At 43.3% G+C, this 26,232-nt stretch overlaps 1 protein-coding gene across 3 annotated transcripts; it reads right to left on the bottom strand.

Moving 5' to 3' along the window:
* Nucleotides 1-865: 865 nt before the first annotated feature.
* l(3)80Fj (lethal (3) 80Fj) lies at nucleotides 866-26,229 on the bottom strand. 3 transcript variants are annotated; one of them, XM_073087345.1, is made up of 37 exons: nucleotides 26,078-26,229; nucleotides 25,900-26,002; nucleotides 25,251-25,449; nucleotides 24,952-25,135; nucleotides 24,704-24,868; nucleotides 24,232-24,484; nucleotides 23,901-24,079; nucleotides 23,447-23,653; nucleotides 22,886-23,047; nucleotides 22,194-22,326; nucleotides 21,256-21,588; nucleotides 20,902-21,095; nucleotides 20,234-20,418; nucleotides 19,886-20,018; nucleotides 19,719-19,799; nucleotides 18,794-19,008; nucleotides 17,886-18,082; nucleotides 17,495-17,650; nucleotides 16,592-16,722; nucleotides 16,080-16,216; nucleotides 14,236-14,467; nucleotides 13,462-13,890; nucleotides 13,167-13,295; nucleotides 12,937-13,060; nucleotides 12,188-12,424; nucleotides 11,756-11,935; nucleotides 11,157-11,446; nucleotides 10,847-11,042; nucleotides 10,223-10,737; nucleotides 9,996-10,133; nucleotides 9,712-9,864; nucleotides 3,275-3,720; nucleotides 2,837-3,167; nucleotides 2,517-2,747; nucleotides 1,707-2,405; nucleotides 1,342-1,599; nucleotides 866-1,070 (listed from the first exon to the last, which is right to left on the bottom strand). In XM_073087345.1, the coding sequence occupies exons 1-37, from the start codon at nucleotides 26,090-26,092 to the stop codon at nucleotides 948-950; spliced, it is 8,073 nt and encodes a 2,690-aa protein (XP_072943446.1). In that variant the 5' UTR covers nucleotides 26,093-26,229; the 3' UTR covers nucleotides 866-947. The 3 variants fall into 3 exon arrangements, with proteins under 3 accessions (XP_072943446.1, XP_072943447.1, XP_072943448.1); XM_073087346.1 differs by having other exon boundaries at nucleotides 25,251-25,446; XM_073087347.1 differs by lacking the exons at nucleotides 22,886-23,047; nucleotides 23,447-23,653; nucleotides 23,901-24,079; ... (4 more) ...; nucleotides 25,900-26,002; nucleotides 26,078-26,229 and having other exon boundaries at nucleotides 21,256-21,577; nucleotides 22,194-22,315.
* Between the last annotated feature and the right edge of the window lie 3 nt (nucleotides 26,230-26,232).

The raw sequence follows: 26,232 nt of genomic DNA, 5'->3' as shown, positions 1-26,232 counted from the left end.
CTGGACATAGGCCTCCCCTAATTGGCGCCACTCCAACCGGTCCCGTGCCCTTTGAAGCCAGCGGTTTCCCGCGGTCTCCTTTAGGTCGTCGGTCCACCTGGTCGGGGGGCGGCCTGCACTCCTTTTACCTACGCGTGGTCGCCACTCGAGGACCTTCCTTCCCCACCGGTTATCGGTCCTCCGAGCGATGTGGCCGGCCCATTGCCACTCCAGCCTGCTAATTTTGAGAGCTATGTCGGTAAGCTTAGTTCGTCTACGGATTTCATCATTGCGAATCATGTCTCGTAGCGAAATACCAAGCATAGCCCTCTCCATAGCACGCTGAGCGACTCTGAGCTTTCGAACTAGGCCTACAGTAAAGGACCACGTTTCGGCGCCGTAGGTCATCACTGGCAACTTGTAAACCTTTCAAAAAAATATATTATATTATTTTGCAAATTACTGTGATTGTATTACTATAATAGTACCTACTTTTCGTTAATAGTAAGCCAATAGAAACTGGATTAAAATATTCGTACTTTGGTGTTTATCTTTGTCTGAATAAATAGCGCAATGCACATGAGCATATTAAATAAGTGAAATTCAAGTTCGGTTATAGATGTCAGTCTTGTAAAAATCCACTCTCATAATTTTTTCCAAACGCGCCACTTTCGGCGAAGTAAAGATTAAAAAATGACAGGTTCGATATTGTCCTATGAGTTTTAGAGATTGAAAGATGTTTATTATATGTATTCCAAAAATAATTTCTTTTTTAAAGTTTTAAAACAAGTGGTCGTGGTACAGGCGTCTTCTGTTAGCTTCTGGTCGCATTATGTAATAAATTTTAATATTATCGGGAATGGGCCATTAAATAAAAGTACAAGACGAGTGTAACTAGTAGTATATAATAATATAATATAGTATGTATAGTTATCATTATTATAGTAGTGTGTGTAGTTGGTCGTGCGTTATGTGAGCAGCGTGCAGTCGAGGTCCTCGTCGCGGCCCTCGGCCTGCGCGCGCCGCAGCACGCGCGCCACCACGTCGCCCAGCGCCTCGCGCGCGCCCTCCTCCAACAGGGACATGCATTGCTGAACAACAAAACATGTCATTTTTATTATACAACTAAGTACTATAATTTATTATATAATTTTCTTTTATTACCGTAGACACTATTTTTTAAGTTGAGAACAGTACATTCGAAGCGAGTCCACGTAAGCTTTTGCATTTTTATTATTAGCTATTAAATGTTTATTCTTCACTAGTAAGTATTGTGAGTGCTCCTATTTTACAGTAACACCTTGAAAGTAACACAGCAGCGTGTAGAGGTGATATGGCAGTTAATATATGTGGGAGTGTCACCTGGTGGAAGTCGGGGTCGTGCGGCAGGCGCAGCACGGCGCGCAGGGCGCTCTCGGCGCCGGCGCGCACGTACGTGTTCTTCTCCTTGGTGCCGTTGACGAGCGCGGGCAGCAGCGCGCGCAGCAGCTCGCCCGGCAGCCGCTCGCCCGCGCCGCCCTCGCCGCCCTCCGCTCCGCCCGACGAGCCACTTTCGCGACCCAGGGCGCCACTCGCGCGTGCCATCAGCTGCTTTACGTCGTTGCTCGAGTGGTTCATACTCTGCGTCCATTAAAAAAACATTTTTTTTTGTTCCCTTGTTTATCTGATAATAATAAAGTACCATATAGCAAAAGGAACCACAATCGATGCGATCAAATAATGCTTACCCTGACAAACTGTGATAAAATGTTGGGTGGAATCGGTCGGTCTTTTTGTAGCAGATACCGCATCAAGTAGCCCATCCCGCGGATGCCGTTGCACGCGATGGGGATCTTGTCGCTGGCGAGGTAGGCGAGCAGCGTCTTGTCGACCTTCTCCTGGAACTGTTCCGTGTAGACCACTTCGGGCGTCTCCTTGAGCGCGACGAAGAGCGCGCAGGAGCGGCCGTGCGTGAGCAGCCAGTCGTCGGGCGCGGCGTGCGGCGCGTGCGCGGGGTGCGCGGGGTGGCCGGCCGCCAGCACGTGGTGCAGCACGGCGGCGTCGCGGTGCGCGGGCGGCAGGCAGTGCAGCAGCGCGCCCAGGCAGCCGCCCACCAGCGCGCGCGGCGGGTCCTCCGGGTGCGCCAGCATGCCGGGGCTGGTCAGCGTGCCCAGCACGTTCAGCGCGAGCTGCTCCGACATGCGCCGCCCGCCCGCGGTGATGATGTTGCGCAGCGCCTGCAGCATGGTCTCCTTGATCACGGGGTCGTCCACGGTCTTCACGGCGTTGTGCACGTCGCTGAAGATGGGGTCGGTGCGCGTGTGGATGAGCACCAGCTGCGCGAGCGCGCTGCCCGCCTTGATTCGGACCGGTCTGTTTGGATCTTGAAGAGATTTCACGAATGTCGTTTGAAGTTGCGGCAGGAACTGTTTCAGTTGTACGCCAACCTAAACATATAACATACACATAATTAATTCATAATATTTAAATTATGAATAGTAGAGAATACTTGAAATGTACACTAAAAGTAACATGAATATTAGTCTTCGCGTTCGCACCTTGGCAATGAGTGCAGCGAGAGTATCGAGGACAGCGGCTTTCAGGCTAGAGTTGAAGCGGTCGCCGAGGATACGGATGAGAGGGCCGGTCACGTGGATGATGGCAGGTTGCAGCGACGTTGCCGGCGTCAGCTTCACAAGCTCGCCCAACATCAGCGTCGCGTTCTCCTTGTCTTCCGGCATCCCGTTGATGATAGACTCGCGAAACAGCGGCAGGAGGGGGGTTAAACCCTGTAGGTAAAAGTTTGAACATGTTGATATTATGAATAAAAGCAATTACAACAGATCGATGCAAAGTAACAAAATAAGGTTTAATGTACCTTTGGCAGGCAGAATCCAGGCAAGTCGCCTTCCACGTCAGCGGCGGCGTACCGCACGGCCTGGCGCACGTCGGGCACGTGCGCGACCAGCCGCTCGGCGTCCAGCGTGCGCGTCAGCGCCGCCAGCGCCTCCCACGCCATCTGCAGCACGTCGCGCGCGCGCTCCGCGAACAGCAGCAGCAGCCCGCGCAGCAGCACGCCCACGTGCGCGCTCAGGTCCGCGCGCGTGTGCGTCACGAACGCACACAGCAGCGCCGCAGCCGCGCGACGCCGCTCGCTCTCGGTCTCGCTTTCGGGCGTGCGAACGATTTCCAGTAGAGTGTCAATAATGCTGTAAGAAAAATTTCTTTGTTATCCTGCAATAGTCACTCCATGAACGTATGTTACTTTCGTCCTTTAAAATGAACAAAGTGAATATGTAACGGGTAGAGCACGGACCAGCGCACGCCGGCCTCGTCGACGACGGGCAGTAGCGCGTCGCGGCAGTGGTCGAGCTCGCGCGCCTCGTGCGGCGTGCCGCGCGCCGCCACGAGCGCGGCCAGCAGCGCGGGCAGCACGCGCGGCAGGTGGCGGGCCAGCGCGCCGCCCGCCGCCGCCGCCAGCGCCGACAGCGCGCGCGTGTCCACGCCGCCCGCGCCCGACGTCAGCACCGGCACCAGGTACGGCAGCACCGCGCGCGACTTGATCGACATGATCTGCTTCAGCCCGTCCAGCGTCGCGTCCGCCACCGCCGGGTCGGGGCTGTTCAGCTGCTCCAGCATGGCGGGCAGGATGTCGTCCAGCGCCTTGTTGCCGATGGTCGCGTGCAGGCTGTCGAACGTGCGCGCCGCCGCAGTCCGGACGATCGGCAATTCGTCACATAGGGCCGTGCGTACCGTGGGGATCTGTTCAGGAATAATAAAGCATAAATGATTACTAAAAAGGTATCTGTTGTGATTTGAATGCATATATTACACGATTTGTTATTTCATAGTTAGTCGCAATAAAAACCTCGAACAGTGCACACGCAGTTTTTCGTTATACTCCAAAAACAAATGTGAACCTAATTCCGAAGACAATAAAGCCCATCATAGTGGTCGTGATCGAGCCGCATTCCCAGCGACGAGCAAAAAACGCAAGACAATAGAAGAGATAAGAAAGGGTCTCGAGCCTAATGAAAAAATTGTTTACGCCAAGTTAAATATTTTGCATCGTATTATGAAGATTTAAAGATCATTTTAAACGAGTTATCGAAGTTACCTATTTCTGCAAGTTGTTTACGATTATTTTTTGTTCAATCTGGAGTGGAAAATTTTTACATCGTATTATTAACTACATCATTGCAACGAACTATCTGGAATTATGGCTACTAATACAATGGAACTACTTAGTTTATTAGAAGATACGGCAAATTTACTGAAGAAGACACAAATTAACTTGAAAAAATGCCCGAAGAGTAGATTAACGAAAGGATACTTACGTGCTCGTATGGAATGCATTGAAGACTATTGGAAGACATTTATTTCTACGCATCAAGCCCTCGTTAAAATTACGCCTCAAATGCAGCGCAGTGAAATTTCTTATTTTGTAAACGACGAGTTCAGCCTATTGGAAGATTTGTACCTGTGTATTAAGGCTGACATACAAGATGCAATAATACAAATGGAGTCGCCACATACTTCATCGCAAAACAGCAGTAATGACTCGGTGGGATGTGTATCACAACAAGTTAGGCTTCCTAGAATCCAACTACCTATCTTCAGGGGATCTTACGATGAGTGGCCCACCTTTCAAGATTTATTCATCAGCTTAGTACACAACAATACGTCACTCTCTGATGTACAAAAACTTCATTATTTGAAAACAAGTATAGCGGGCGAAGCCGAAGGACTTCTCAGACATGTTCAAATAACAGATTCCAACTATGCACAAGCGTGGGATACGTTGAAACAACGCTTCGGTAATAAGCGAGTTATTGTAAATTCTCTTCTGAAAAGATTATTTTCACAAAAAAAGATACCTGTTCAGTCCGCCGTTCAGATAAAAATGTTACTGGACACTACAACCGAGTGCATTAGTACATTAAAGAATTTACAAGTCAACACCGAGTCTTGGGATCCTATTATTATATTTCTGGTCATTCAGAAATTGGACCAAGACTCACACAAGGAATGGGAGAACTTTGCATACAATAAGAATAACTCGGACGAATTACCTTTGTGGAATGACTTAAAGAGTTTTTTAGAGTCAAAATTTAGAACGCTCGAGTTAGTTACTCCGATAACCAGTGCAGCAACATCTGAGAAGACTAGAGCGAAGCAACCACGAGAACGAACATTCCATATTTCATCTCCTTCAGTAAAAACATGCGTGTTATGTAACGAAAATCATACATTGTGCCATTGTAAACAATTCAACAAGATGTCAATAATCGAAAGAAACAATTATGTTAAAGACAAAAACATGTGCTATAACTGTCTGCTGATGGGCCATTCGGTTAAATTATGTCGATTGCCAATGTCCTGTCGCATTTGTCACAAGCGTCATCATAGTCTTCTACACCAAGCCAAGACGGAGGAGCCAGTGGTCCATAACAATGTCGTACAAATACAGCCACCGAATCCTAACAATACAAATGTAGAAGAATGTGAGTTCCAAGTCAATACAATGATGGCGTCTCATACTCAAGCAAAGCGGACGTATGCTCTATTAGCCACTGCAATGGTGAAGGTACGAAGTGAACAAGGACACACCATATACTTGCGAGCGCTGATAGATCAAGGCTCCCAGGCATCTTTCATCAGTGAACGTGCAACTCAATTACTTAGATTGAAAAAGAAACAAGTTCGAGGTACCATTACAGGAGTCGGTTCTACACAAACTCAAATCAATAGCGTCGTCCGACTTCAATTACTTTCAACATACGACAAGGAATTTAGTTTATCTACAGATGCATATGTAATAACAAAACGAGTGACAACTAAATTACCTACTAAATCTATCAACATTGTCGACTGGCCACATTTACAAAATTTACAACTAGCCGACACTGCGTATTACAAATCAGCACCCATTGATCTGCTACTGGGAGTAAAAGAATTCTCAGCTATACTACAACCAGGCATCATAAAGGGGCCTCCAGACACTCCATGTGCACAAAATACAGCATTGGGATGGATTTTATTTGGTGAAATTGAAGACAAAAATCCGAACACACAAAATTTAATAGTTATGCACCATCAGATTGATTTGAACAATATGTTAAAAATGATGTGGGAATTAGACAGCGACAAAGAAAGAAAATTTACTCAAGAAGAAAGGATTTGTGAAGACATATATGAAAAGACGCACAAGCGAAACGAAGACGGAAGATATGTTGTGAACTTACCATTTAAAACAGAAAAGCAGCATTCACCAGACGGTAACAGCAAAGAAATAGCCTTACAAAGATTTTTGCAATTAGAGAGAAGATTTAAAAAAATACCTAAACTAAAAGAAGACTATACTAAAGTTATAGAAGAATACATAAATTTAAATCACGCTGAAGAAATTCCTGAAAACGAATATGAAAATAGAGCAGTTTATTTAAGTCATCATGCAGTAATTCGAGCCAATAATGAAAGCACTCCAACCCGCGTAGTATTTGATGCATCCTGTAAAGATAAAAATGGAATATCATTAAATGATGAATTGCTAGTTGGACCAACCCTTCAAGAAGATCTTCGAAGTATAATTATGCGATGGAGAATGCACGCCATTTGCTTCGTGTCGGACCTAAAAAAAATGTACAGAATGGTATTAGTAGCGAAAAAGCACACTGATTTCCAACGCATCTTGTGGAGAGGAGATTCATCTGAAGATATAAAGGAATATCGTCTACTTACCGTTACCTTCGGAACCGCACCAGCACCTTACCTCGCTGTAAAAACATTAATGCAATTGGCAGAAGATGAAGGAGTTGATTATCCACTTGCATCTAAAATTCTTAAAGAAGATTTTTATGTTGACGACCTGCTTACAGGATTTGATAATGTACAAGAAGCCATAGAAATAAGCAAGCAATTGAAAGAAATACTTAAGCGAGGCGGCTTTGAATTACAAAAGTGGTCATCAAATAGCATAGAATTTATGAAAACAATTGAACCGGAAAATATATCAACACGAGTAGAATTAAATTTAAATATATATGGAACTATAAAAGCATTAGGCATTCTTTGGAATTTAGAAAACGATCAATTCAACTACAATTTAAACTTACCTCAAATATCTGAAAAAATTACTAAACGTACTATTTTATCCGACGTACAAAAATTATTTGATCCTTTAGGATGGATTGCACCTTGCATAATAAAAGTGAAGATTTTAATACAGAAGTTATGGTTAGAAAAAATAGACTGGGATGATGAACTTCCTACACACCTAAAAGAAGAATGGATAGAAATTAGACAAGACTATGAAAACGTAAAATACATATCAGTTAACAGATGGATAAATACTACTACTACAAATAAAAATACAATAGAATTACATGGATTTTGTGACGCCTCAGAAAGGGCTTATGCAGCCGTTGCGTATTGCAGAATAATAAACAATGACAGTGATGTAACAACTGCACTTCTTGCTGCACGTACACGTGTCGCTCCAGTAAAAACAGTCTCACTACCCCGACTGGAACTGTGTGGTGCCGTTTTACTTTCAAAATTATTAAAACACGTAGCACAGGCGATGAGAATTAGTCCCACAAATTTATTCGCATGGACCGATTCCACCATAGTGTTATCATGGCTTTCCGGAGACCCGATGCGATGGAAGCAATTTGTCGCCAATAGAGTCGTTGAAATTTTGGATAACGTGAACAAAGAGCAATGGTATCATGTCATGTCTGAAAACAATCCAGCGGACATCGCTTCACGTGGAATACTTACATCTGAATTAAAAACCTGTGAAATTTGGTGGAAAGGGCCAAGATGGTTAAAGAATGAAAAAATAGATTATAAAATGCCACATGGGATTACTAAAACTAACTTAGAAATGAGGAACACACAAGTAAATGTAAAATTAAAGGAAGAAAATATAATTAGATTTGAAGATTATAACAATTTAAACGAACTTCTAACAGTCATAGCCTACTGCATCAGGTTTCTACGTATCAAGATAAATCCTATTAACACTGAAGATCACCCAATAAGCACAACAGAATTAAACGAAGCTTTGAACAAATGTATCAAGATAGCACAGAGAGAGCATGAAGATGAAATACATGACCTAAAAATAAACAAAAATATCTCAAAAACTAGTAACTTAAAAACGTTGAACCCTTACCTTGATGAAAATGATATCCTCAGGGTGGGCGGTAGATTACGCAACTCAAACCTGCCTGAAAATAGTAAACATCCGATAATACTTGGAAATAAAAATGAACTTACTCGCTTGATAATCGCCGACGCACACAAGAAGACACTGCACGGTGGTACACAGCTCGTCCTGACTTATCTGCGATCTAAATATTGGATCATACGAGCAAAGAACACTGTTCAAGCATATATTCATAGATGCACAATATGCGCTAGACAAAAAGCTCTAATTAAAAACCAACTGATGGGAGACTTACCAAGGGCTCGTACAACACCTGCACGTCCATTTCAGCACTGTGGAGTCGATTTTGCTGGTCCTTTGAAAATTCTAATGTCGAGAGGACGTGGAGCTACACAGAATAAAGCATATATTGCCATATTCATTTGTATGTCCATTAAGGCTATTCACTTGGAGTTAGTTGGAGACCTCACGTCAGCCTCATTTATTGGAGCATTTCGACGATTCGTGGCACGCAGGGGCAAATGCACTCATATATGGAGTGACCAAGGTCGGAATTTTGTCCGTGCAAACAAAGACTTAGCAGATGCATTTGCAGAAGCAAAACTACAACTTCCAGGTCATCTACAGGAACTCCTTTCATCAGAAGGGACTCAATGGCACTTTATTCCGCCGTATAGTCCTAACTTCGGTGGTCTATGGGAGGCAGCCGTGAAATCAACAAAACATCATTTACGTCGAATACTTACCTGCAACTTAACTTTCGAAGAGATGTCGACCACACTTTGTGATATAGAAGCCTGTTTAAACTCAAGACCTTTGACACCAGTTGATACTAGTGACCCTGATGCTTTGGAACCACTTACACCTGGTCATTTCTTAATCGGGGAAGCGCCAGTTAATATACCTACACCTGAATTTAAAAACGTTAATATAAATCGATTGGACCGTTGGCAATTGACGCAAAAATTAGTAAAAGATTTTTGGCATAGATGGCAAACCGAATATTTAACAAGATTGCAGACAAGATCTAAATGGCTACAACGCAGGGCAGAATATAACATAGGAGATGTTGTTCTACTAAAAGATGAGCAACTTCCACCTGGAAAATGGTCATTAGGCAGAATAACTGCAAAGCATCCTGGACAAGACGGTTGTACGCGTGTTTACAGTGTTAAATGTCATGGTGAAATTGTGAAACGCTCAGTAGGCAAACTATGTGATTTTCCTATTAATTATGATGAATAATTTTTAAAGTAACTAAAACTTTAGCATATGATGTGAAATCTGTTTTGTAAAGTACAGTCGTCCTTTGGTGGGCGGCATGTTGTGATTTGAATGCATATATTACACGATTTGTTATTTCATAGTTAGTCGCAATAAAAACCTCGAACAGTGCACACGCAGTTTTTCGTTATACTCCAAAAACAAATGTGAACCTAATTCCGAAGACAATAAAGCCCATCAGTATCTAACCATGTGATTTGATAAAGTGGCTTATTTTATAAATTCTTTCTGAATGGATTTAGATAATACGTTCAGTATACATTTATATAGTTTGGTTAGTGCAAATGTGTAATTACCAGTCCGTCGGCGAATGTGAGTACGGCGTCGCGTGAGGTGGAGGCGAGGATCTCCCCGAGTCCGATGCACACGCCCTGGCGCTGCTCCGAATGCTCGGAGCGCAGCCCACGCTCCAGGATCGGTACGATTTCCGGCAGCACGCGCTCGCCCAACTGAAAACATGCAATGCAATGCTGAAAATAGGAATCCTGTCTTTTGTTGATATTGTACTAACATGAAAACAGTTTAACACTATAATAATCACTATCGTCGACGTATTAATTGCGCAGAACACCACACTCACCTTTCTGACGAGGTCACCAAGGGTCCTGGCGGCCACCTGACGCTTGTCAAAACTGTCTGAGGCGAGGCAACCCAGCAGCAGTCCAAAAAGCGTGGGTAAAATCTCGCGTAGAGTCTTCGGTGTGTTCGTCACTACCACCTGTACATAAAATATTACAGTTATAACTAAATATTAAAAGCTTTTAAAATTGATTGAAAGCAATACAGCATATACGATAGCAATAGTACCTTCCAGACGTGCAATGCGGCCTGGCGCACCATGAGCGCCACGTCGCTGCGGCCCATGTAGAGGCCGGCCAGCACGCGGTTGCGGCGCTCGTTGCCCAGCGCCGCCATGATGGCCTTGTGCGAGTGCTCGGTGCCGAAGTTGTCGTCCTCCGAGGCGGTCTCAGTGCTCATCTTGCCCGTCACGCCGGACACGCGGTACAGCAGATCGCCTAGCAACTGCACAGAGCTGTATCTGATACGCCAATTGTCGTCGAACAAACCCTTCTCGAGTTCGGGTAAAAGAAGCGTGATTGCAGATTCGGCGTATAAGTTCACGATCCTCTGGCCGGCCTTCAGCGCCGTTTCCCGCACGTACTCGTTCTCGTCAGCGAGCGCTTTCAGAATGGGGTTGATGATCTGGCCAATGTAGGGCGTGAACTCCGTGGTGAAGGCGCCCGGCATGTATATAAACATCATGATGTAGCCGTCCTTCACGTGCGGCGCGATGTCCGTGCGTTCTGCTGTCGCTATTATATCTGGGGTAAGTGAAAAAGTTGTATAACTAAAACTTGTTGACGCACAATTTCTTTGAGTTGGTGATTACATATAACGTTGATATGGGGATTTCATAAGACATTGGCTCACCAGGCATGATCTTGTGCAGCTTTTGCACGCCGAGACCGGCTACCACCTCGGAGAGACCTTGCGCTGCACCCGAGCGGTCCACGGATGAAGACTCTGAAGTGAGAGTGTGCATGAGCCACGGCAACAGCTCCTCGAAACTGCTCTCACCCATGCCGCGCACCATGGCACCCAGCGCACGCGCTGACTTCGATCGCACCTGCATTTTAAAATGTATCGTAGTTATTATAAAAATAAGACAACACCGAGTAAATTAAGGGATTTAAAAGTTAAATTTAGGGATGATTATATTCGAACACGCAGTCAATGTCACCTCTGGCACAGGATCGAGCAACGAGCTCTTGAGGCCGGGGATGATGCTGGAGAGGTAGGGCATGAGGTCCTTCTGGTCGGTGAGCGAGTACATGTTGCCGATGATCTGCGCGGCCATCTTGCGCGTCTCGGTGCTGCGGTCGAGGAAGGCGCGCTGCACGACGGGCATGATGAGCGCCAGCGACGGCGCGTCGATGAAGTGCACGAACTTCGTGTTCAGCAGCTTCTGCAGGCACACCGACGTCTTGTTGGACGGGTCCTGAAGCGCTTGCAGGAGGACGGGAACGATAGCTGCAAACAAAATTTCTCATGCCAAACTTTTTGCCAATTCTTTTAAAATTCTTATTTTAAGCACGCCAGTAATTTACCTTCTTATATTGAAGCATTTCAATAATTTGTTTTGGGCACTGGTCCAAAACTTGTGAAGTATTTATTGGTTCATGATTAAAATAAGTAGAAACTAATTATTTTATTAATAATTATAATACCTGGCCGTTATCACTCATAGTAGCGGAGGCAGCTCCTGTACTTTTACAATTCTTTACTATGTGAAAAGTCTGGCGTGTACCTAATAAAGTTACAAATAGTGTATGAGCATACCCTGTATCTCGGGGTTGCGGATGACGGAGCCGATGACGCCGAGCGCCTCCGCGCCCGCCTCCTGCACGCGCATGTGCGAGTCGCCCAGCACCTCGATCAGCTTCGGCACGATGGACGGCAGGCACGACGACAGCTGCTTCGGCGCGCAGTACGCCATCGCGCCCAGCAACTCGATCGACCCTGCCACCAAACACGATTACATAGCTGATCGACTTAAACTATTTTCTGCAATTAATGGAAGTATTAATTAATGATAGTAAATTGTAGTTGTATTTATACGTATCATAAGCACGCGACGAAAATATAATCATATTTCAAGCTTCGCTTGGCCGTGATAGGAGTTCGAAAACCGACGGGAGGCACACCAGTGCGTCGATTACAGCACTAGGCGAGGAAGATAAGACAAGTTGCAATAAAACATAATAATGTTACCGGCTTTAGTCCTCCAGTTGTCGTCCTGCAGCGCCTGCAGCAGCGAGGGCAGCACGAGTTTGACGCCGTGCGCGCTCAGCTTGCTCATGATGAGCTTGGCGGTGTCGTCGGCTGCGGCGCGCACGTACTGCGACGAGTCGCCGAAGCACAGCAGCAGGTGCGGCAGCACGTGCACGATGTACGGCTCGAACAGCCGCCCCAGCTTGTAGCACAGCATTTCGAAACCGAACAGCGCACCTATAATATTCATGCATTGCTTAATGTAGAGTACTACCTATATGCTGGAATATTAATTACTAGTTTTTGCCCGCGGCTTCGCCCGCGTTTAAAAGAAAATAATATAACATACTAACATACATAAAACTGAAAATTCGTACCTTCAACTTAGCTAAAGATCATCACTTGATCAAATGCATAGTTTACGGTTGAATGCTTACTAATATCGATTAAAATAATCGATGTTTTGGGCCCAAGAGGTCGATTGTCTGATTAATCGTTCTTAGAACGCTATCCCTAGTTCCCGTGGGATTTCCGGGATAAAAACTATCCTATGTCCTTTCTCGGGTCTTACTATCTTTGTTACTTTTGGATTTATAATATTAGTAAGGATTATTTACTAACACAGTTGCATCCTAATGAAACTTATTGACATAATTTGGACTAGGATATAACAGAATTCGTCAGGTCTTTATATTTTAGTTTATTTTTCATTTCATGTTAACCATAGCACTATAAATGAAGAACGTTACCTTCGCGATATTTGTAATTCTTCTTTTCCTGGATAGCTTCAGTAAGTTTTCCCATCACGTCTAGTTGCTTAAGAGATAGAATGCCAAGACCTTTAATGATACCCGCGATTCCGTATGCGGCACCCTACAACCAATAATTGTAGTTTTAAATCATAGTGCATTAGGTCGTGAAAAGATTAAATAATCATTAATTATCATAAAGTGGAATGCAATGCAAAAAAAATACTTGCCTTCCTGTCGCCGTATTTTTCGGCAGTGAGGAGTTGCTTCATGAGTTTGTTCATAAGATTCGGAATTTCGTCTTCAAGGGCTGGTGACGTCACCAAGTGTGGCAAACAGTTGCTAACGGCCTCTTGTACCTTGTGATAAAAGAAATAGCTTATAAAACTCTTTACTTTGAATCATAAAAGGAATAGAAATTGAAATGTATTCGTTCTCGTTGACATTTTATGCTGTTGGTATGTGATTTTATTAGATTCATAACAACATAAGATGAGAAGGGATACATGAATGTTAAAATCGAACCTCCTGACTGGGCGTGGAGAGCGCGGTGAGCAGCCGCAGCGTGATGGGGCGGATGCGCGCGTCGTGCGGCTCGAGGTGGCGCGCCAGCGAGCCCACCAGCAGCACCACGCACTGGCGCACCGCGTCGAAGCCGCCCGACTTGGGCGCCTTGTCGAGGAACTCCTCGAACACGGGCAGCTGGCTGCCGAGCGTCTCCTTGCCGTGCATGTCGACGATGGCCATGGCGGCGGCGAGCATGTCGGTGCGCACGACGTCGCGGCGGTCGGCCAGCGCGCGCTGCACGAAGAAGGCCATGGCGGCGGGCACCTCGGCCGGCGTGAGGCGCGGCGCCAGCGCGCGCAGCCCCAGCGCCGCGCCGCGCCGCGCGCCCCACTCGTCCACCGCCGCCTCCGTCTCGTGCCCGAACTGGTCCTGCTTCGCCGGGATTATCTGACGGACGCAATAACATCGATCGTCGTTAACTTTTATTCTTAAAATATATTTATTATAATAATTATAATTAAATGTATTAATTACAAAATTCTCGTGTCACAATGTTAGTTACCGTCCTCCTCCGAAACGGCTTTACCGATTTTCACCAAATCATATATGCATACTCAGAAGGTCTGAGAATCGGCTACTATCTATTTTTCATACCCCTAAGTGATAAGGGTTGTTCACCTTTAACATTTTTTTATTTATATGGCAACACAGCCAGGTCAGCCAGTAATTACATAAATATTGTCTTTACAAGGAAACGAGAGGCAAATCGAGGATCCGGATGGTAGTTCTAACCGGCAGCTTCTCGATGTAGACGTCGTGCAGCTGCTGCATGACCCTGTGCACGGCGCAGGCGGGGTCGCCGGCGCGGCCGACGAGCGCGGCGAGCGCGGCGGCGGCGGCGCGCTGCACGGGCTCGGCGGGGTGCTGCACCTCCTCCACCAGCAGGCGCGCCAGCTGCGCCTCCGCCGCCTGCAGCCACTGCTCCGCGCGCGGCAGCCGCGCCCACAGCTCCTCCGCCAGCTGCCTGGATTACACGACTCATCCTTTACGACCGCTTCTAAGCACGATATGTCAACATGCATATAGTACTATGCTATTCGAAAAACATGTTTTACGGCCGGTCTCAATAATCTACTAACCTTTAACTAAAAGTTAAATTAGCTACCAAAAGTAGCTGATGACAGTTGTTTGCGTTTCAATAACTCAAGATAGTTAGAAAATTTAACTTTTACTATTTATCTATCTTTGGGAGGGCTTTGTGCTTACCATAGTTAGGTTGAGCCATACAAAAATGACATAAAGCGTTTCAATAACATTCTGACAGCTTACTTTAGTTAGTTTGAGATACCATCTGTTAATATTTTGCTATCTCTCAAAATCGGGCGGTAATCGCCAGATAAAGCATTATAAATAATACTTTTTCTTAGAATAATGGTGTATTTTTGTGATTAAAGTGATAATAAGAAGTATGAGGCCGGTATATTTGATTATGGTGCAAAAACAGAAGCTGTAGAACGCACGACCTAAGTCGAAGGTCGACCTATGATTTTACAAAGTTGTGTTCAAAAAGTGCTTATTAGTAATTAGTTTTCGTTTACTATTACGACGAAGGACAATAACGTGATGAAACACACAAACATTCTTTAAAAAATGTTCTCAAACGCGTGGGAAGTCTACCAATTCGCATTTAGCCAGCGCAGTGATATTTGAGTTTTGTCCAATGAATTTGACCTAAATCTCGCTTACTTTGAAAGGACATCCATGTCCAGCAGTGGGACAATAGCTTGACTTGCAATTATTAGTGTACATATAATAAAATATTGTTATACTATGTAATAAGTTGTAAGTATTCCGTAATCAAGGATGACGGAAAACGCTTTAATAACATGTATCTGGATATAGTACAAAAATATTGCAAAACATGTATTTTTTATATAAAGTAAATAAAGAATATTCGATTATTTTCTTGTTTTTATTGTTAAATATCCCAATCATATTATATTTTATATTAAATAGGCGGCATCAGCTGTCAAACGTCAAAGTGCGTTTTGTTACTGCAGGTTCGTAACTTCGTAAGTATTTCATTACAATTATATCGTAATGTAGGAAATCTACCTTTTTATGTATAATTAGGAATGAAGATTTAAAAAAGGCATAATATTACTTAAGCTAACACTACTAAAGTGAAATTAATAATTTATTTGACAATATTAAACATGGATCAGTTTTGTTGAAATGCAAAAACAGAACGCATCGGAGGGACACATTTGCTTACCGAAGATAAGGAATCTATCTGACTTTAACTATAGTTGGCGTTGCGAAAAAATTTTATTGAGACGACAGTAACAGATAGTTTGAATGTCACAGAAAAACTCTGGTAGCTAACCGAGTTTAACTGTTAGTAGATTATTGAGACTGGCCGTTAGAGTCCTTTAGATATAAACCATCTAACATTTAAAATGTACATGAAACATATGTTAAACAAAATTTGAATAAATGGTTTTAACATAGAATAGTGACTCAAAGAAATTATTCAATTGCTATATAACCTCAACATTTATATATTATCCCTAAACTGTACAATGGGCAAATTAATATCTTCTTATAGAATAAATTTATATTATGTTAGATCTCACTTGTTATCTTCGGATATATCGAAAGTGGCGATATAGAGTCGCAGCGTGAGTATCAATCCGTAGCTGGGGTCGTCCAGCAGTGGCGGCAGGCAGTCCACCACGCACAGTAGCGCACGCAAAGCGGAGTCGCGTACCACCTGCACAAGTTATTACATTTGAAGTACTACCTTTTTTTCATAATATAGGAGTAGCAGACGAGCAGTTCACCTGATGGTAAGTGGATGTTGCCGCCCATGGACATCAGTAATCAACCCCAGATAGAATTAGATATTCCTACTTGAAGTCGCCCACAGATTCGCCGCTAATTTTGAAGATTAAGCTGGAACGCCTCGGAAAATTATGTCTCAGTTACCACACTCTTCAAAATGGAACACAGCAGCGCCTAACATTGCTGTTATTAGGCAGAAATAGGTGTGGCGGTGGTGCCGCCGGAGTCGAACCACAAAGGGTTCTACCACCTTCACAGAAAAAGAGTAAACGATAAGTGAAGGACACAGAAGACAGTGCGGTACCTCCTGCGGGCTCTGCAGGCCGGCCAGCAGGCAGTTGACGTCCTCCTCGTCGACGGCGTCCTGCGCGGCGCAGCGCGCGGTCTCCAGCAGCGCCGCCGTGCACGCTGACGCCACCACACCCGTGGCGCTTCCTGAAACCAGGTTTGGGCAAAATGTAATCTAACTACTGATTACTAACTACGATTACGTACAGTAATCAGTAATATAATAACCACAGGTAGTTATTTAAGCGCCTGTTAGAACGAGAGTGCAGCACTAAGTCCTACCACCAAACAAACCATAGGTGGGAATCAAACCCACACCTTCGGATTATAACTCGGGCGGCTGTACAAGCTGTACTCTTATTCCACGTTTTATTTCATTGCAAAATATAAGTCCATAAAATTCAAATAATCAGTAGTTATAACTACCAGATTGCAGCAATCAAATTAATAACTACATCAATACAATACAAATACATGTATTTGTAGTTAAGTCCACAACTGTATACTTCCACTATTTATAAATGACAAATATGACCGTTATGTAGCAATTGTTGCTACTACTGACACCGCGCCAACACACCGCGGGGATGCATAGGAGGGAGGGGTCTGTGCCGCCGTCCGCCCCACTACCGCTGCGCACTCGCATTTTGATCACCTATGTCTCCATTACGTTGTCAATATTGTTTTTTTATTATATTGTGTACCAATATTTTGGAATTATAAGTTTGGAATAGTTTACCGCAATACTCCTTTTTCTTATGTTCCCGTAATGAACAGCAATTATTTGAAGTTTATTACACGCTGTTTTTCAATTGACGATAAACAATTATTCCAACATAGTATACCTAACTTCTTATTAGAACATACCATACAAAAAGTCAAATAATCAAAACTTTCATATAGACAAAGTTTAGCTCACCCCTGAGGTCGATGAGCAGACGGAACATGTGGTCGATGGGGAAGAGCGCGGGCTGCAGCGCGTCGTGGTCGCCGCGCAGCGCCGCGTGGTGCGCGATCACCTGCAGCCCCATCACCATCGTGTCCTCGTCGCCGCGGGTCGCGCTCGCCGACAGACCTGCCCACCATTCATAGGGAACGTGAAAGGTTTCTTTCTTAGATGATTAACTGTCAAAATACTGTTATTTTCTTGTTACTGTTAACAACGTGTTCATCGTGAAGCTTGGCCAAACAAAACGCGTACTTTAGTGCCGCGCTAGGCGTAATTCTTGATATCCTGAATGAACCCTTGATATGTCTGTTTTGATAAAATGTAACATAAAGTGTTAGCAGTTTTATTAAAATTAACCAACCATATTTTAGCAAGGGAAAGACGTAGCAGAAGCCCGGTGCGGTGAGGAACTTGGGCGGTGGCGAGGGCGGATCGGGCGGAGTGTGAGGTCGGGCCTCCACGGTGGCCCAGTATGTCGCTTGAATGGCATATACCGTTGCACGTTCCAGCGGCTCCTCTTCCAAGACCGGCTCTAGATCACATTGCGGCTTTACTAACCTGAACATGACAAATTAATGTATGAATGAATTATATCTAGAAAAATTAATGTTAATCTCGTAACACATAATTTTATTTGTAGTACGATTTTTTATAATATATTACAAAAAAAATGTATTTTAGTCCGACTGAGTAATCACAGGAGGATGTAAGAGTGTAATGTAGTATTACCGCCATAGATTTAGATTTTTTTTTGCTACGCTAAAGACTAACAAAGCATGAGAAAGACTATGTCAACCCATATAGACAATCTATTAGAGAGAACGAGATGCTGTGAAAAGTCATGGCATGTCAATTTTTCTCTGAATAGGCGGCCCTAAGGTCCCCCGACTACGAGACGTTTAAATATTTTACCAAAAGTAGGACTACTATTAATATATTGCTGACTTTTTGTTACAATGGTGTCTTGTTCTATTGTCTAGTGTACTGTTACAAGGATAAATTAATTTAAGTGTGTCTTTGGGCATATTTCAAAATACTTGTTTTATAAAATTAATAAATAATCATCTATAAAAATATAGTATTTTATTAACTTGTTTAATAATTTACAAAAGCTACATTGCCATCCTAGGCTCATCAACTTAATATTGGATGTTAAAGGATAAAATTATGAAGGTAACAACACTATAACGCACACACACACACATATCAGTTTCGGTAATGCGTGTAATCATGCATCGTGTACGTTCGAGATCGTATATGTACGGTTACCGGAGCGTGGTGCGCGCGACGTTGTCGGCGAGCAGGCGGCGGCGCGGCAGCAGCGCGGCGCGCAGGCGCAGGTAGGCGCGCACGGCGTGCGGCGCGGCCAGCGGCGAGCGCGCGCCCGCCAGCAGCGCGCCCAGCAGCCGCCGCGCCGCGCCGCCCGCCGCGCCCGCGCCCACCGCGCCCAGCAGCTCCGTCGCGCCGCTCACAGACGCGTTCAGCTGCACGCACCGAGCACGACATTATGTATGCATAAGTATAGTTATCTCACCGCCTTATAATTGAAGGCAGCCATTGAGTGTCTTAAACGGCTTACAAATGTTCCGTGTAAATTACGCCGTGACAGCCAATAAACGGTTGTCATGGTGTCGACGTGTACAGTTTAGTGGTACAAAAACACGAAATCGAAGAAATAGTGCGGAGAAATATTGTTTCATTCGTAAATGAGTTGAAGATGGTAGAACCCTTTGTGGTTCGACTCCGGCGGCACCACCGCAGACATACTTTTCCGAGGCGTTCTAGCTTAGTCCTCAGGGGTAGCGGCGCATCCGTGGCCAGCCTCAGATAGGAATATCTAATCTTATCTGGGCTTGATTACAGATATCCATGGGCCGCAGGAGCCATATACCATCAGGTGGACTACATGATCGTCTGCTACTTCTATATTATTATTATTCTTATTAAAATGAACTAAGAATTACATTTTTTAAATATTTTCAAACACGAAAATAGATGATAGTGACAATTTCAATTGTCATAACTGGTTACATTTTCTTGTTAGGAGTGGGGAGGAGGTTCTTTACTCATACTCATACTTTAATCTATGACGACATGTTACATAATCATCACGCGAGTATTTATCGAGGTCCGACTTGAACCTTCGTCGTTCAAAATAAATGAATTAAATAACGATTTCTACTTCCATATGTACCTCTGTCAGTCTTTCACGAATGGCACTCTCTTTTGCTAGTTGAGCCTTTACTGCTTCCTTTTGTTTTGCTGTCAACGGCACCTGAAAGAGCATGTTTCCATTAATACGCGATCCATAAAAAACAAATATACATATTAAATATTAGTAAAAATCAAAGCAATAATTACCTCTGTAACTTTGCCCTCTTTCCTCTGCTTCTCCTCGAGTTCCCGCCGCAGCTGCAACTCTTCAAGTTGCTCCTTGTAGCTGTAGGCTTTACTTTCACGCTTTAGATTCATCTCCTTTTCTCTTTCCTCATTCCTAAAATAATAAAATAAGTTAATTAAATTAACCGTTACACTCCGTACACAACTGTATCCTACAAAGTATTTAAAAATTGTTTCAAAAGATTTAATATTCCAAATTCATACTGCCGTCCACTTCAAAGCAACGGACAAAATGAACAGGATTAATATTTTTGTGCCATGCCCATAAAGTCATACGTATAAAATGGGGTTCTAAAAAATAGTGGTCACCCGGGGATGACGCTCTTGTCGTAGAGGTGTCCGGGCGGCGTGAGGAAGGCGAAGTACTCGTCGCGCGTGACGCGCAGCAGCGCGGGGTCCTGCAGCGCGCGCAGCACGCGCGCCAGCGCCGCGCCCGCCACGCCGTCCGCCGCCGCGCTCCAGCGGCACAGCGACGACACCACGTTCGACATCACCTGCGCACGGTACGCCGCACACATTCACTATTAAAACGTATACGTTGCTACTATTTCAGTTAAAGAAATAACTTTTTTACGTAATGCATTGTACACACACATAACAACGACAAATTATCTGGTTTTCATTGAGCCCTCAGTGACTCAACGGATATGCGTACAGCAAAGTTTCAAATAATTGTTATGATGCGGGTAGACGCATTTTATATTAAAACGTTCGTAATAGCAAGAAAATTTGTATCGTTACACTATGTCACTAATTATATATGCATCAAATATGCAGTTCATGAACGTTCTTGGTGGAAGGCCACGCAGAAACGTTTACTGTGTCGAAACTTTCTGCCATAATTTCATTAAAACGTAAACTATATGGATAAATCCCAAACCATCAAGTAATATGAGAACATGGAACAGAATGGTCTCAATAAATTAGCTGTTTTAATTTTACTAGATAACACTAAAAATAAAATTCAGTATAAATACCTCTGTAGGCTCGTAAGCTTCTATGTAAGTATTTTTGAGGTTATTGACATATGCGGCGACGAGGTCGCTGGGGTCTAGGCGCAGGTGGCGCACGAGCCGCTCCCACGCGTGCTTGTTCATCGCGTACACGAGCGGGTGATGAGAACACGGTAGGGCATCTATTGCTAGGCTTTCAGAGTCTGATTGTTGATAATCTGTAAAACATGAAAAAGACACATCATTTAGTTTTATATGTAGCAATTTAATTAAATTGTATAGTAAATTTGTACTTTCTTATTATTACAATTACTCATTCGTTGTTAGGATAATTTTGTTATCTTTGTTTTTGTAACATAATTAAAATGTGAATCTGACCTCTAAATGAACACAGTGCTTGAACACAATCAAGTATCATCTTCCCCGTGACCTCGCTGCCTTTGTCCTCCGGTGGGGATTTCTCCTTTGTGACGAATATCTTGCCCTCTTCGAGCACTTCATTCAAGGTTAGCACTAAGTTCCGTGCCACCTGGGCTCTTTCGGGGTTGCCGAGCAGCGCCTTGACTTCCTCCACGGCGGTCAAGCGCACCGTGTTGACGGTCGACAGCAAAGTCAGTACAAACGCGTGGTAAGCGGGCGAGGCCCGTTCGCTGGCAACACTGGAGTAGTTTTCCAACAAATTTCTGCATAGGAACACCACCTGTATTAGGACTATAAAGGAGTAAATGTTATAGTGCTACCTGATATACTAAAGCTTTGTAAAAAGAATAAAAAAAACAAATTACAATTATTAGCGCCGTCAATTACGTCACTAAAAAAATATTAACCCAGCAACAAATGTATGTCAGTAGATCATGAGTTCTAAGCAATGTAATATTTTTTCATCTGCATCTGAATGAATGATTTTTGGCATATTTACATTTGCGAATTTATTATTTAACTCTAGATCCATTTGTTACCAGACCAAAGTTAAAACGAGTGTATATTCGTATTTTTTTAATCAAGTATTTATAGATGTAATGGATATGAAGCTGTCCTTCTATAACTTTTAACAGAAGCAAAATCAAGTGGTGTTGCATGTTTCATTAAAAATAAATATTATCATGTGTAACATAAGTATTAATTATATCGTAGTTGCATTATTTTTAGGAACTTAATTTGGTCCTGTTCAACTAAAAAACTGTTTTTGTTTAAAGACGAATTGTTTTTTTTTGCAAAAAATCTTATTGCACAGCTACAATAAATACCATTTGACATGGCGTTAATAAATTTCATTTTCATCCACATTTGACATACTTATAGGTAGGATAACTCACCGTCATCGGCGGCGGCGGCCAGCAGACGGTCGTGCAGCAGCACGCGCGCCGCCGCCAGCGCCGCGCTCCCCGCCCCCGCGCCCAGCTGCACCAGCGCCAGCAGCGCGCACACGCCCTCGCTCACCACCAGCGGCTGCACACAAAACATGCAATCATATACCCACACGCCATCGCAGCCTTCGTGCGCTGTGGGTAGAGGACGAACAGCGGGACATAAAAAGAGTTGAAGCCAAATATTTCTATTGAGGACATTTTGCGACATAGATCGCGACGTCCAATCCTCCGATATAAAGTAATATTTGCCATATGATAGCCTAGCCTAGCCAAGCAGTGATAGCCTAGTGGTTAAGAAACTCGGCCTCTCGATCGAGGGGTCCGAGGTCCAATCCCAGGCACACACATCTGATTTTTCAAAAATTATGTATGTATTAGAAATTAATTATCACTTGCTTAAACGGTGAAGGAGAACATCGTGAGGAAACCTGCATACCTGAGAGATTTATAAAAAAGAAAAAAAAAATCAAAGGTATGTGAAGTCTACCAATACGCACTTGGCCAGCGCGGTGGACTATGGCCTAATCCTTCTCATACTGAAAGGAGACCCGTGCCCAGCACTGAGACGATAATAGGTTGATGATGATTGCCATCTGAAAATAAATGTTTTAAAAGAGGGTTAATCAATTAACACTGACCTGCAACGGTTGCTGGACGGCCTTATCGACGGCGGCGGTGAGCACGGGGCGCAGCGCGTCGGCCTGCGCCGCCGCGGCCGCGGAGTGGCGCAGCGCGCGCGCGATCAGCGACACGTACGCGATGCGAACGCCCTGAGTCGTGTTCTTCGCCGACAAGTTTTTCTATAATGGCCAGTCCAATTTTGTAAACAACTACGTTAATTAAAAGCTTCTTCAGTGGACAAACTAAATAGGAAATATTCGACCACATTTTTTCTCCTGGAATCTATGAAATTGATTTTAATGTAACTTTAACTAGCTAAATTGTCTAGTCATAAATATAAGGAAATATAACAAAAAACTAAACAATTTAAAATTAAATTCTTGTTACATAAGTACTGTATAAGTAATTCATGTAAATAAACAATAAGACAAGTATTTTAAGTTAATCTTGAAAAATATTTAATTCTCCTTTTAAATACTTACCTGACCGAAAATGAAACATGGAATCTTGAAGGCATATAATATAATAATAAATATATGGTGAGCGACAATACAATGCAGCAATACTTGCAACATTACCTTGAACATCTGCAGCAGCAGGTCGGGCAGGTCGGCGGCGCGGCCGGGCGGCGGGCGCGCCCAGCGCCGCGCGGCGTCCAGCGCCACGCAGACGGTGCGCTCGTGCGACTCGCTGTCCAGCGCGCGCGCCAGCTGCGCCAGCGCCTCCTGCAGCAGCGCACCGCGCGCCGCCTCCGCCACCGCCAGCTGCCGCAGCACGCTCACGCCCTGAACACGATTAACGGAGTGTTAGTGACGCCTTCCTATACGTATTATTTGGAAATACGCATAGAAAAAAAAATAATAATAATTCTGTATATTTTTAGACATCTTAAATCTTGCCCAAAACGGAGAAAAACCAATGCAGGTTTAGGAAATTATAACAATTTTGTAAAACTTTTATAAAGCTATTCTAGCAACATAGTGCAAAAGTAAAAATTAGTAAAGTAAAAGTTAGTAAAATGAAATAACTTACATTTAAAACAGCTATCTTATCTTCACTAGAGGTGAGCTTGCCGCTGGCGCCGTTGTACTCGGCGAAGGCGTGGTTGAGAAGCGCGCGAGCCGTGGCGGGATCTTCGACTCGCTGCGCCAGGCTGGCCAGGGCCCGCACCGCCTCCATTCGCACCCATTCGTCGCGGGAGTGTAAGTTCACTAAAAATAACCATTGCAAAAATAAAAATATTTAATTAAAATTATTTCACATATTATTTTCCCAAACAATGTACTATCATAATAATATTTATACACAATAATTTACAAACATAATGTAAGTTACTTAACTCTAACCAATGTATATAACTTACCAATGAAACTCTTTCCTATGTCCACAGCAACACCATCTACACAAACACCGAGATTAGCTATTACTTCTCCGACAGCCTGTATAATGGTCTCGGGGCTCCTCAGCATAGCTTTGTGAAGGGAAGGAAGCAGTGTGTCTTGTATGTCTGACTTGTCGAGTGTGTGCAGAAGGTCCGCACAGCCTTGGATGTAATTTGCATTTGGACGGGTCTTTACTGTGATCATGGTCTTTATTAAGCTTTCCAACATCTTGGCCTGTAAATAATATAAAGTCGTAAATTAACTAAAGCAGACCTGTAATTTAATTAAAAACTATACTAACATGATCATGCTGTATAAACAGAATACATTGGTGTAATTGTAGAAATTGTACACATTTCTAAGCTTGAACTAACTTAACATTAAGTGGACAGTAGTAGGAATTTATTTTCGACAAATTCAAGAACATACGTAATATCACCTTATGGTGTTTACCTTATGTTTTTTAACCAGTTCCTCATCACCAATTTGCTTAGCGTGACGACAGAGCGCAGAGAAGGTCACACACACATGCGGTCCTGAGTCAGCTGGTAGATCCAACAGCACTTTCAGCCATTTTTTCAACTTTTCCTTGCCTATGGCACACCAGGATGAATGGAGCTGAAAAATAATCACTTTTGTATACAATAGGGGTTTTTTATTTTAAACATTATGTAAAGAATAAAACCAAAATTCCACCATACCAAGGAGTAGGCATTATAATTCCTCTTCTTATTGCCATAGGCAGTAACGACAGCGAGCAGCTTGCCCTGGGCCACCACGAGAGTGTCATAGTCCACTCCATCTTCTTTACTCTCCTTGAGACCTTCTTTCACTACTACTGTAGACCAGCCTAGTGCATAAAGTCCACTCTGGCAAATACTCTTTCTGTAAATTAGCATTAATCAAAATAGTTTACTTAAATCATGTCCATACTTTTTCAAATGATAGAGTTGAGTTTACTTTTTTGATTATAAATGCTATATTTAAAATATCAACTTACGATGTAGTTGTATTTCTCAGTTGTTCCGATACCTCGAGCAAGAGAGGTAGCAAAGACTTCAGCGTGTATTCCCGATGCTTGGAGGCCAGGTATGCTAGTAGATTGCGCACATAGGATTGAGAGGCAGAGTCACGGTAGCGGTTCAATGTCAGCATCAGAACGCGACACACATACCGGATATGGGCCTCAGTGATACCTGCTATATATACTTACAGTTGGTTATAGAGATCTTTTAAAATTATTTTAATACACATCATTACATACACTATCTTTCTGTATATAATATTAATAGAAAAAATATTTTTATTTTAAAATAAAATATAATTGTTATTTCTTTTCTACAAGATTTATATTTAGTATAGGTATTTCTAGAAAACTAAACAATATTTAGTTAAGGCATTTATGTAAAATAAGAAATATACTAATATTGCGAAAAATTAAATATTGTATTTTTGGTATTGCATTGCCCTATAGGCTATTAGCTAGAATACCGCCAGGTCTAGGGAAGGACTATCAAATATCTGGGCGACGGATCAATATAGCTGTTTACCTCCCTTACGTACTAGGTTATAAATATGAATATTTGATAACACTGACGTGTAACTTTGATGGGAAAGATGGCAAGATAGTAAGTAACACTTTGACTTACCGGGTGTGGACAAAACATCCTGAATTTCTTCGAGAACTTCACGTCGCTCTTGCAAATTTGCGGTCTGTATTTTAAATGGTATATCCTTCAATTTTTGCAGTCCCTGGTTACAAAATTACAAATTACACTTCTGTCTTTCTTTCAATAAGATAATATATAGTGTATAATATAATTTTACCTCAGAATCTGCCATTTTTCACAAACATTCAGAAAGTATTTTATCCTGAGCACACGTCTCGCTGAGAATCACAGATGTAAAAAGAAGGAAGACGACGTCAAACAAAGTGTCAAAGTTATTGCCATGATTCCATAATTATTAATATTAATGAGAAA

Source organism: Epargyreus clarus, unplaced genomic scaffold (assembly GCF_041222505.1).
Source record: "Epargyreus clarus isolate Ecla_fem2 unplaced genomic scaffold, WU_Ecla_fem_2.2 ptg000026l, whole genome shotgun sequence".
Lineage (NCBI taxonomy): Eukaryota > Metazoa > Arthropoda > Insecta > Lepidoptera > Hesperiidae > Epargyreus > Epargyreus clarus.
This window is presented reverse-complemented; position numbering and strand designations above follow the sequence as displayed.